At 42.9% G+C, this 13504-nt stretch overlaps 1 protein-coding gene across 1 annotated transcript in view; it reads left to right on the forward strand.

The window, feature by feature from the left end:
• Positions 1 to 13504, forward strand: part of LOC144108822 (DDB1- and CUL4-associated factor 10-like) — a 45710-nt gene that overhangs the window by 22164 nt on the left and 10042 nt on the right. Inside the window, exons 4-5 of the mRNA XM_077642003.1 lie at positions 1082 to 1253; positions 9202 to 9414. Of these exons, the coding sequence (XP_077498129.1) occupies positions 1082 to 1253; positions 9202 to 9414 (385 nt within the window). The remainder of the gene's footprint in view (positions 1 to 1081; positions 1254 to 9201; positions 9415 to 13504) is intronic.

Consider the following 13504-nt stretch of genomic DNA (forward strand, 5'->3'; position numbering starts at 1 on the left):
AGTAGAGAATAGGCTAAAAAACAGAGTTGCTGATGAAACAGGCCCTAAATATGTCTCAAGATAAACAAGAAGCATACGGCTTACCCTGCTTCCTTAAAGAGACATTGAGGACAACTCTATCCATTTATCGGTATTATCAAAAATGTAATGCCTGGCTCGTTCTGGCTGTCTTGACATTCTGGGCAACGTATTATTCTTTTTTTCTCTGCCCACAATTATATATACCTTGAAATTTGTTCGACTGCAAAAGGCATATTTATTGTTCACAAAATTGGAGTTAAATATCTTTCCATATGTTGATTCAAACCGGTATCCTCCGTAATGAGCATGACAGGTTTCCACCGTTTTGATGTGAATAGTGATGTAGTGTAGTCTCTGGTATCTGCGCTAAAAAATCGGTGTCAATGCATGCATTTTACTTGTGAAATCGGCCTATGATGATGGCACCTCGATTTTGTTTTCAGGTCATTATTAAGCTTTTAAAAACTTTGCGAGAGTGGTCTCTTTGTGATTAGAACCCTATCAATACAGGCCAGCTCCTATTTATTCTCAGTGTGCCTTTAACCACCCCATTCCATGTTTTGCATCATATATTGAGTGTGCCGGCATAACCACATATTTTTTTTTGTTTTCTATGAGTTTTAGAGTAGGTATTAAGGAGGAAGTAGGTAGTGCATATATGGTAGGAAAGGAGCTAAGCATTAATATTTTGGGCAGTTGTCCAGTGACCTCACAGCACACTTCAAGGCCATGGCCCTAGCACAGTCTTTCAAGTTTTGTTGCTTAGGTTTCTTCGATTGCATGATACAAACTTGAAAATTTCCGTGTTTAGCGGAAACACCAATTAAATGCAACTCTGTCCCTCTGGCACTTTGAAAAATGACTGCTGTGGAGTGGGCTTATAGATTAAACTTTGGGGGCTACCAAGCAGCTCAATCTCTGATATCCCTGATCTCTATCAAGTTTGTTAATGGCTTTGCTGTCTTGTTACCTTGCCTGTTTTGGCGTTTAATTGATTTCTGGGTACTTACATCAAGCAGTAATACCTCAGTATGCATTTTTAATAGTTTTCATGGTTCAGATTTTCAGAAAATGGGGCTGAGTTCCAAAGAATCCTCTGCACAAATGAAGTGATGAAGATGCGACTATCTCCAGACAACCAGAAAATGGTGATCTCCACTAAAGTGGGCTACATGGTCGTAATTCATGACCTGGACTTGCATGCGCTGGCACATGATCTACGTGAATTTAAGGTATGTGCCCTTGAGTGAACTCTGTTTTGCTAGCACTGAATATGAGGCTCTGATTTGGTGTTTTTTTGCTACTCCTGAAAGAAACCAGGTAATGTTTTCGATTGCTTTGAATATATTCCTGAAGAAACTCAACCATAATTGAAATTTTAGAATAGCATAGCTGATATACAACACAGCCAATAGTTACCTCTTATTTGTTTGCATGGGAAGATTTTTTCTCCCACAACCACGTTTATTACTGTAACAAAATTTTGAGGTGCCCAAACATTTTGTCAATGAGTACCTTGACATAAATGGTTGGGAGTGCACTTTCTGGTCACAAAACACATAGCCTCATTTTTACTGCAGAACAATGACAATTTATCGCTTCCACTTTGTGCAGTGCATGTTCTTTGCTGCTCCATGCAAGCAGAATGCTTGTGGGTAGATTGCCAGAGGAGTCATGCTCAGCCTGAGCCAGGTACAGGTGACAAGTGCACCTAGGCAGCAGAATAAATGAAAGGGTAGGAAAAGTGAAGATATTGATTGAACAAATAAGGACCCTAACTAATGAAAAGATGTCAAATCAGACAGTTTCGGTAGCTGGCGGAGTCGGGATGTATTGTGTCTTGGGGGGGGAGGGATAATTGTGAAAAGTGATGGATAATCAAGTGTACATCACTTCGGACATCTGTATTGCATGCAACCTTTATTTTCACCTCACTTAAGTTTCGGTTGCGCCAGTGGTGGTATGATTGCTATAACATTGTAAGTGCAATTGTATTTCAGCTGCTTTCTTTGAAGATATTGGTGATGTGTGTGCTTTTGGGAAGGGGGTATATTGGTTATTGTTCAGGTATTTTCTGGGCAGGTCACATTTTCAAAGGGGTTGGCAGGAACATTGTTTCGTTTACTGAAATGTAGTAGAACCACAGTGTATTGGGGAAGTTGCGAGCACTGCAAGCAAATTTCACTATATCAGTAAACTCACCATATCAGTTGGCAGCTTCTTTTGCTTTCATGTTAATGGAATTATTTTGAATTGTGTATGTTTTGTTTTGATTAGAACAAGCCACCCACACAAGTGGTATTCACCTTCTCTGACAGTCCTGTACTATTTGTGAAAGTAATGACATTGAGAGCCAAGGCAGGCTCTGCATTTTTCGACTTCAGTCACTTTGTCAGCGTTAATTTGGTCCTTCAGCACTGGTGCCTTTTCGATCCAGGATATCCTTTCATACTTTAATATCCCTGAGCATGCCTAACCATCGCGACCTGGTCACCACATTCTACTCATTCTTCAAAACTGCATAGGTACTCAAGCTTTCACAAATCACCTTCGGCTCCTGTACCTAACTAAAATTGCTGACGCCAGTGTCGCTGGCAGGTGGGCTCTCGCTAGTGCGTCATTCTACGCAAAATGATGCGCACCAATTTCTTCATATTTTAGATTTGACTGAAAATTTTCATATTAGTTAAAACATGTCTAATAAGAAGTATAGAGGCCTTCGTTTGAGGAAGAAAAAATATTTTCTCCCAATAATATTCTCCAAAGTGCCAGAAATTGCCTTAATATTGGAAATTTAGGCAATTACTGTTCAGGAACTGTTCCTTGCTGCAAAAATTTGTCTCGGCATGTAGGCAGCTATTGAGGTGCCCTGTCATGGCCCAAAAGGTATGCTGTGCTTGTCGCAATTTTGGTTCAAAATAAAAGCGCTGAACACGAAAAACATTTTAATGTTTCCGCATTTTTATGTAAATTTTGAGTCTAAGGTTTGGCAAAGTACTTTTTCTGTAGTGTTTTCTAAAACATTATCAATAGTTTTGTTTGCATTAAAGACTTCCCTAGCGGTTTGCTTTTTTATTGCAGGGATCTCTATTTTTGCGAAAATAGCCGTATCGATGGTCAAGAAATGTCATGTGGACAACAGTTTTGACAAAAGAAAAAAGCTAATTGGTCAAACGAGTCAATTATTTTTACATATCAGAAACTTGAAAAAGTAGTTTTTGTTGATTGTGAGAAACTCTTTTTTAAAATGAGTTGCATTGGTGTGGAGACAGGGCACCTACCCTAGTGGCAACGCGGGGCGGCGTCTGCTGTGGCCGAGTGCAAGTCTTTTGATGGCATTTGGTTAGCAGACGATGCATACGAGTATACTGGTATTCGAAGAGGGCATCGTCTTCCACTTGAGTTTGAAAAGGCAGGTGCTGCTTTAGCAGCCTGGGATATCTAATTATTCCTGCAGTAAGAAGAATAACTCTCCTAAGCAGTTGGAATTTAAATGTTTCATTAATTTTCATAGCTTTTCTGGTCATAAATTAAACAATGTCTGGTGGAACGTTGTATTATGTCTTTTGGATTATATATTCAAGTAAGGAAAAATGACATTACCGTACAGGCATTTTTCCCTCTCTTTATTATGTTTGATATGTCTACAGAACGACATGCAAATACAGGGCATTCCATTTATTTAAATACAAACATATTTATTAACCATTGTGTTCACAATGCATCACAGCTTTGGAAGTTAATTCATCTGGTCAAGCGGATTCATTTGTGAAGCCTAATGTAAATCAAAAATTCTTATTTGTCTAACAGGCATGGACTGCCTTTTTAAATCCTCCGTTTTGGTCAAAACTATAGTGAATTGCAGGATGTGCCCAGTAGACCGCAAGCATTCCACCCTACCGTATTCGTTAAGATTTATTGAAATGGTGAAACCGCTTTATTGGGTTGTCTTTTCACATAATGTTCAACGCTGATGACAGCTAATAATGCAATGAGTGAGACCAGAAATAGAAGCGATGTTTTACCTGCCTGTAGCAGATGCTGGCACCACATTGATGTGAATCCGTTTAGAAATGATTTATCGGCAACAGCAAAAGTACTTTTTCAATTTTTTTATATGTGAAACTAATTACGGCATTTTCGCGATTGTATGTTGACTCGAGTGTAAGTCGACCATCCGTCCCCCATTTCATTTCTGAAAAAAGGTTGAAAAAGAATACAATGCGATAGCTCTATCCTGCGGCCTCCGCTTATCGCAAGCCGCTATCGGCTGTATAGCGAGGTAGCACCCGTGGGCACAATCCAAAGCGAAAATGTATTCCTCACCAGACCCACCGCGTTGGATCAGGGGTTACTGCGCTCGGCTACTAATCCGGAGTTCCCTGGCTCGAATCTGATTGTGGCGGCTGCGTTTTTATGGAGGCAAAACGCTAAGGCGCCCGTGTACTGTGCGATGTCAGTGCACGTTAAAGATCCTCAGGTGGTCAAACTTATTTCCGAACCCTCTACTACGGGCACCTCTTTTTTCCTTTGTTCTTTCACAACCTTCATTATCCCCTCCCTTACGGCGCGGTTCAGGTGTCCAACGATATATGAGACAAATACTCCGCCAGTTCTTTGCTCCAAAATTCAATTACAATTATTAATATTAGTCACTGGTCTACTCGTCCACACTTGCACCATCGTCCTCACTAGCGCTGCCGTCCTGATCACTGCAGCGGTTCCACAGCTGATAATTGTAACATTGTGGGGCAGTTAAATACCGCACTTCGCAAACAGCCATATAGCATCATCGCGTGGAAAGGCTGAAAATTTAGCCTCGCTGCAGCTGGCACACTAGTCTCACCCATTGCAAACAACGAAATTGCGGCCCGGCACGCAGTTGTTCGCTTCTTCGGCGTAAAGAATGACAGCCATCTTGAATGTAGCCGTGAACGAGCGTTGGTCACTTACCGTACCCAGAGCACAAATGACGAATGATTAAGTTCTACATTAAAAACTTGTGAAACGCGGCTGGTAGTAGTCGAATGCGCCAGAGCCAAAGAGAAACCGCGTGAGCGACGTCGACTTTTCTGTTCGCTACAGAGACTCCCCGGCTCCGGTTCCGGAAGGGGGGGTGCCGCCGCAATTGGAACAGCGGCCCTTCCATCAACTATCGATGCTCCGTTGAGCACCGAGTGCGCGGTTAAAATTGAACAAAAAAAACTTGTGCGACAGCTAATAAGAGTAGAGCGTGAATGCGCTATCGGGCCGTCGCCGCTTATCAGCAGACCCAATCTGCGGCCACGTGTGCGGGGGAGGAGGGACCTTGATGGAACAGGAGAGGTCTGTCTGGTTTTCGGCCAGGCATGCTACTCCAGGAAGGGGTGAAAGAAGAGAAGATTAGAGAGGATGCTGCTGAAAAAAGAGAATAGAAAAAAAGTGTGAATGGTGATATCAAGCACATACACACACGCGCACACACAGGCACGCACACACACATCAAATAATATCCACCAAACTCGTGTCTTTTGATAACGCGAAAAATGCTCTTGTCCCACTCACACCTGAAGCCGCGTCCCTCCAGGGTCCAAGGATATTCTCCAGGTGCATGGGGCTAATGTGTGGGGAGTGGGCTGGTGCCGGTTTTCTGCTTATTGACAGGCACCATCGGCCGCCTCGCGCTGTGTGGGCATGCCAGTTCTGCCCGTTGACATAGCAGCTGCTCAAGGCCAGCACCGAGAGCGATGCGACGGTGCCGCGCAGCAAAAATGCAACCACGCTGTATGTAGCATGCCTGATATCTCGTTTGTCTCGCCTTTATTTATGGTGCTATGCTTTCATTTCAATTTTACGTCCACCCCAACTTCGGATTTCAAATTTTGAAAAATAGGTCAACTACAATCATGTAGATAGGGCAGATGAGTAGAACATTTTGCTATACTTGTTTTGCTGCGCGCCATTGTGCACGTGCCGTTTCTTAGCCCTCAATGTGGCTAACTGAAATCGAGAAATTTGCACTTACCGTATCTACACGATTGTGAGGCGACATATTTTTTTTAATTTGAAAGTCCGAAATGGGGCTGACTTACAATCGAAACCAAAGCATGCCACCATAAATAAAGGACAGCCAAACGAGATATCGGGAATGCCAAAGCGTGGTTGCATTTTTGCTGCGCGGCTCCGTCGCATCTCTCTTGCTGCTGGCCTTGAACAGCTGCTATGCCAATGTGCGGAAACGGCACTCGTTCCCAAACTCCGCAAATGATGGTGGCTGCTGATAAGCAGCAAACTGGCACCTCCTCCACCTCACTTCCCCACATGTGGCTGCAGATTGCGGCTGCTGATATGCGGGAGGGGGGGAGGACTGATAACACAATCGCTTTTTACTCCTAAAGGAGAAGCTTATGTGTGGTACAGTTTTTTTTCTTTCAACTGTACACTGGGTGCACAAGGGAGTGTCAATAGTTTATAGAAGGGCCACTGTTCCAATTGCGGCGGCACCGCCACTTGGAACGGCGTCGGTGCCGGTGAGTGTCAGTAGCTGACGGTAGCGCTGACGCCGCTCATACTTAGTTTCTCTTTGGCTCTGAAGCATTTGACAGCGGGCCGCGTTGTACAAGTTTTTAATGTAGTGCTTCGCCAGTCTTCATTTGTGCTCAGAGTCCGGTAAGCACCTGGCGCTTGTTCACGGCTACTTTCCAGAAGGCTGTCATTCTTTATGACGAAGAAACGAACAGCGCGGCGGGGATCAAGTCCGACGTTCGCAACGGGTGTTGCAGCCGCAGGGAAGCAAACTTTTCAGCTTTTCCACGTTATATCGTAGTGCAGCTGTTTGAGACATGCGGGATTTTGCTGCACGACGATGGTAGAACAACGTGCTGTGGGAGTGCAGCAGCGATCACAACGGCAGCGCTAGTGAGGACGATGACCCATGTGTAGATGAGTAATACAGTGACTAATACATTTTCTATTTTGTAACGCGCTCAGGGGCAGCTCCACATTTGGCAGCTGATAACAGCTGACAATAAGCGGCGGTGGCCGTATGAGGTAGTCGCGCTCTACTGTTAAACGCCAAAGTTAAACGACCTCCAAGCTTTTTTTTCTGGCATGCGATATGTGGGCGTCCACTTACAATCGTGTTAATACTTTAATTTAAACTACAATGCGAGGGCAATTTTTATATTTAAAACAAACAATGCTGTTACAAAGTTTAGAAAAACACCGCAAAAAATTTGTGTCCCAAAATTTAGACTCAACCTTTTTTGCAAAAATTGCAAAATTCTAATTTTTTTAAATGCCATCATCAGCGGTTTATCTTTCTGCGCAGGACAGGGCATCCCAATACCTGTCTCTGTGTGGAGACAAGATTTTAAGGCGAAAACCTTACTTGCGCCATTGGGCGAAAACATGTCTGTGTGTATGTGTCACAGCACTCAATGGTGCCTCTAAAAGATTGCCTCTTTATGCAGGCGGTAAGCGCAACCAAATGCGATTTGATGTAGAAGCTGGTGAGGAAGGGAGGCACAAGCCCCGGTAGGGTACAACAATAACTGATGGGCACGTTGGTCTGACATGATTGCCAGTGAAACAGCGCAACGGCACAAGGCCAGAGGACAAGAAAGGACGATACACAGCGCTGACTAACAACAGAATGTTTATTCAGTGAGCCATGCTTATAAAGGCGCCAGGGACACATCTTGCAGAAAGAACATGAATTTTTGCACACGTGTTAGCCTTGTGTTATCAAATTCGTGCCTGGTTGGAGGGATATCTGTCACGGTTTTGTTTGTGTTTTTTCTGTTTTTTCAGTCTCCCTGGCGCCTTTATGAGCATGGCTCACTGAATAAACATTCCGTTGTTAGTCAGCGCTGTGTATCGTCCTTTCTTGTCCTCTGGCCTTGTGCCGTTCCGCTGTTTCACTGGAAAACCCGGTAGGGTGGTGACTGCGTTCATGAAGTTTGCATGGCGTCTCGGAAATGGCTACATAGATACAGGTAGTATTGTAAGCTGTGTGTATAGGTTTACATCACGCCGCATTGCGTAGAGTAGAACGTGTACAGCAGTGCTGCAGCAGCTACTTCGAACAGCCATGTAGAGGTAGAGCGTTGCCGCCTACGTGGCAATGCGATACCCTCTGCCCATCACGCCGCAACGCACGGCGACTGTGCTCACGAAGTGAGTGAGTGGGCTTTTACCTTCTCACACGTAAGCAGCCTTAAGTGCCTCTGCCGACTTTTGCGGCAAGGAACGGTTCCTCAACAATTTTATTCTAAAGATGCCCAGATTAAGGCATTTTCTGACACTTTGGAACACGACATTTCGAGGAAAAAATATTTTTCCTTCAAAAGAAGGCTTCTGCGCTCCTATTTGGACTTTTCAACCGAATCTAACATGTCATGAAATTGGCGCGTCTGCATGGAATGACTGTAGTGAGAAATTGCTTTTGGACAGTACAAAGGCATTTGTTAGATGAAAAACAGCTTTCAGAATGTGGCTGTATCATGAATGGCTTTCTAAAGGTTGACTAGGTTCTATTCGCGTTGTAATCTGAGTGTAGTGAATTATAGATTTTTTTCTAAGCTTTATTTAATTTTGAGAAAGATTAGAAACTATGGACATGGACGGGAAGCGACAGGAGGTAAAGAAAACAAATGCGAATCTACAGGTTCAGTGGGGCCGCATTTTTTGACTTCCTGTCCTCGTCCATTTCCGCAATTTCTTGCCTTTTTTGAAAAGAAACCAACTAGCCCAGAAGAACGTTCTACTAAAGTATATTTGTTTCTACACTACATCCATCTTCACTTTAATGGGAAAAATATATGCATGTCTGTGGGAATTTCATCAGGACCGTGTTATTTCTTAACTTAAATCATAACCTCACTTCTTGGCGGTTTACTATATCATGGCTCTATCGTATATGCCCTTTATGTTTACTTATGTTTATCTTATTTCTACAGAAGGGAAAAAGAAATTGCCCAAAGAAGGAATTGTAGTGTGTTGGTTCTATCTTAAAATTTTCATTTTGCTGGCAGGTTGATTTGGTTGAATGCTAGTTTTACGTAGTCTCCCAAATATAGCAAACCTTGAGAAATTGTTGAGAGCAGTAACATTGTTGCGAAGTTGCACTTGAGTGCTTAATGTGACTGTTTCATGGCACATCGTTTATCGTGGTCCTATTAATTTTCTTTTGATGTGCAGCTCCCACAGATGTACCGTTGGCGGGCCTCTGAGAAAGCAGCCTACCACATAGGAGACTGCAGTGCACATAACTTCACTTCACACCGCAACAGGGTTGAGCTCATCTTTGACTTCCCGAATGATAATGATCGGGAGATCACCTCATCCTTTGAGGTGCATCCACACGGCTGGTGTGTACTGTCTCGTAACATAAGCAAGAACGAAAACTCAGAGGTGGGTGCATTTGGGCAACCATGTGTTCGTTGCGGAGACTTGCAAGGAAAAAATCTCTGCCTTCATTTGCAGCCAGTTTACTTTAGGTGCAAAGTGTCATGTAGAGGTGATAGCTCCGACGAGTGGCTGTATTTGCAGCTAGATTCTAGCTAACAGGAAAATCTTTGTGCAGGACAACTAGCATATGGTATGTGGTGTTTAACGTCCCAAAGTACCACGTGGGTTATGAAAGGTGCCGTAACTGGGAGTTCAAGATGAATTTTGCACACCTGGAGTTCTTTAACGTGCTCTAAAATGGCAAACTGCAGGGCAAGGTACCTTCTGCATTTCCTTCACATAGAGATGTTGCCACTGCAGCCAGGATTCAATCCCACATTCTTCCACTCAGCAGCCAAACACCACACCCACTAAGCTACTGTGGTAGGCTTGCAGGGCAGTACTCTTGAATTTACAGCATGCACGGCCTCTGCAAGTAGCTTACCGTATTTACACAACTGCAAGTCGACCTATTTTCCAAAATTTGAAAATCCGAAGAGGGGGGGGGGGGGGGCTGACTTGGAATCGAAACCAACGCATCGCACCATAAATAAAGGCGAGACAAATAAGCTATCAGGCATGCTACATACAGCGTGGTTGGATTTTTGCTGCGCGGCTCTGTCGCATCGCTCTTGGTGCTGCCCTTGACAGCGGTTATGTCAATGGCCAGAACTGGCATCCCTACCCCACCCAATGTGGTCGATGGTGGCTGTCGTTAAGCAGCAAAACGGCACCAGCCCACTCCCCACACGAGGCCGCAGATTGTGTCTGCTGATAAGTGGCGGCGGCCCGATAACCCATTCGCGTTCTACTCTTAATAGGCGTCATCCAAGTTTTTTGTTTTTTCAATCGCGCACTCGGCGCTAACAGAAGAGTCGATATTTGATGGAATGGCCGCTATTTCAGCGGTGTTTCGCTTCTTTTTTGTTGTTTTTTTCAATTGTTGGAGCCTTTTTTTGATAACAAAGACCAAGAGGTGCCCCGCAAATGCTGTAACGACAGCAGCTATGAACACGACAAAGATGATCGTTGATCTGCGGTAGCATCGCCGGCGAAACGTGAATGCTTTTGACAGCGCGCATCGCTGTCCATCGTCGCGCTGCCATCGCTTTCTCCAGATTGAGCGGAACTTTGCAGTATTTGAATAGTCCTTTCCGAAAAAAGTCTGAATGTAAATACCACTTACCCTAGCATTCAGCTTGTTTGACTTCAAGCTTCGATTTTTTTTAAATGTTGGTACACCTAGCGCCATCTGTCCGATCGCATGTTCACTACTCACTCAGCGGTCATTGAAATTTGCCATGTGGCAGCGATGCATCTGGATGGCCCTCAAAATTTTTGATGGTCATTGACTCAATAGCCATTGAGATTGCTCTTGTTACAGGAGCATTAATGAGCTTTCGATCAGGATAAAAAGAAATAAATCATGTATTGATGAGCAATGTTGCAGTACACATGTCGGTTGCACCTCATACCCCTCCTACTCTCCTTTCCCTAGACTAGTCGACAGATATTTTGCGCGAAATACAAGCGTGATTTCACACGCTGCTCTTCAAAATAGATGTGAATGTGCACAGTTGGCTGCATACACCTTCTGAATGCATTGTTAGCCGTCCACGCTGCTGCCCTTCTAGTCCAAATTTTCAGCATTGTGCAGATATTTCTGAACAGTATTTCCCCGTAGCATGACACATGTTGAGTAATTTCTGCCTTCTTGGCTGTTAAATGGACCAACAACTCAAATGAAGATCACAGTTTTTTTTCACTGCAACAAAACACTAACTGCCCAAGGTGCTAGATATCGTAACCTTTCTGCATAGGAGCATTAAAAGATTTTTACCGAGAATTTTTTGATCAGTGTGTGTGTCCATGCTGGAAACCATGATCAGTGATCGCAACAGTGATTGCACGGTGGGATAAGATGATGAACTGCAAGCTAATATTGTCCCAGGAGCAAAAAAAATTGAACAGTTTTACCCTAGAATAGTGCCTAATTGAGTTTTCGCATCCAAAGTTGATATTTAACGGAGTTTTACTAGACTGTGGTTACCAGTTAAACTAAAATTCAAAACACCCTGGCACCATCTGCCATCAACAGTTCAAAGTACGTAATGGGCAATTCGATGAGAGCGCTGTTTCTTCTTGAAGAGTGCACTGGAGGTAGTGAAAAATATAATTAAATATAAAGAACACCGCTTAAACACAAAAAAAGTCCTCATGCACTCATAGGTAGTATTTTACCGAAATGTGGTCACGTGGTGAAATACACCGATAATAGAAAAGTTTAACCACAAGATGGCACTCCAGTTTGCTTTATGTTATTTTCTCTGCCAAATTGAAGTCATAAAACCTTTTTTCTTTGATAATATTGCTCGATTCTGAAACTATTGGTAAGATTAATTTCCACCATATCCTCATGCCACGCTTCAGTCACTTCTTAGCCCCTTAAATTTTTATGAAATGATGAAAATGAAGGGTGTTGAATTCAAATTACAGTTTGGAATGCACACTTTTCGAAGAGCACATCAGTTCTTGACGCAGTTCTCACCAGTAGCAATTTACTTCCATTTTCTGGGCATTAGTCTCTGCATGTTACTTGTAAATATGCTATGTGTTATGTACGAGGCTGTTTTGTCTCATCGATTTTATAATCCATGGCTCAGTCCATCAGAATTTAAGCTGTTTTGTAAGATGAAGGAATATTTGAAGGCTGCATTTTTTGCATGGGACCAAGCGATCAGCAGAGGAATGCCCCATTGGTGTAATCCGCAGCTCTTCCTGTTTTTTTGCAACGGCATGCAAATAGTGCACACCTGGTGCATATACAACATTACTGATGGGGAGTATGTTAAAAAGTGATGTACTTTTCGGAAAGCAGACGTTCTAAAGTTTCATCGCTTTACAGAAGGGTTATAGCGTAGGACGCATGACTAATTTCTATAGTATAAGGAGGGAAAACAGTCCTTGCAGGTATGTTATTTTACATGATTCTTTGAAGTTGCATTTGATGTCTTATAGAAAAGTGTACTTATTGTCACATACCAGCAATATTGAGTTTGTTCATAATTTTGCAAGATCCAGAAAGAATTAGTAACACATGCTTGCCTTGGCAAAATTTCTTGCCACTTGTGTGCACACGTAAAAAAATGTCATTTGGGTGCACCAAGACAAGTACTTTAGCAATACGGGCCTTCATTCACTTTTGTGATGTTAGAAAGTGTGCCGTGTCTTTTTAGTCTTTTTTCATCTGCCTCCAATTATCATCATGAGCCCCATCGTGGCCCTCTTTTTTCTCCTCTTCTCCTTTCTCAGTGCAGAGTAGCTGGCCAGATATTCATTTTTCCAACCAAACTCACTGCCTTTCCCGTCAATAAACTCTCTCTCTCTTGGCACTTGTTCTACCAACAAAATCAAAGCCAGAGTGCTGTTTAGGCTTAATAATGCAGAACTAATTCACTTGAACGTTAATTCTAAAGCCGTCTCTTTTTAGTAAACTCACATGAGTTGATACAATGCTGTAGAGCGTTTTAGTTTCCAAACACATTAATTAGCTCTCCAGCAGTGCTGATTTGAAATACTTCCGTTTACTTCAATCTGTGAACTCTTGCGCAGCCCTAGGACCTGATTTTTTTTGTGTAGAAAATTGAGAACCAGAACCTTTGCCTTTTTGTTGCAGTTTAACTAAATTTTTAATATACCCTCGGATAACTAATACTTAAGTCACGTTTGCCTTGTGCCATATTGCTCTGGAATGCTCTTTCCAGTAATAAAACAAATATCAGTGAATTTAAGGAGGCGGTGAGAAACAGAAGTCAGTTGTTCAGCAATTTTTTTTTATTTTCTTATATTCTGCTCCTGATTTGCATTGCTCTTTATTCTTTTACTTATGTGCATTATCAGCTGTTTATGTATTTGTTCAATGGGTACGCTGGCCATAAAGAGGGCACAGCTGCAGATTAGTCTGTCTGTGCATTGGACTGTCTAAAGAGAGGCAGTGCTGTGGACATGGCAGCAGAATAAGAAATAAAGAAGAGAGCATAACTGATCTAGTTTT

This window comes from Amblyomma americanum, chromosome 10, assembly GCF_052857255.1.
Source record: "Amblyomma americanum isolate KBUSLIRL-KWMA chromosome 10, ASM5285725v1, whole genome shotgun sequence".
In the NCBI taxonomy this organism is placed as follows: domain Eukaryota; kingdom Metazoa; phylum Arthropoda; class Arachnida; order Ixodida; family Ixodidae; genus Amblyomma; species Amblyomma americanum.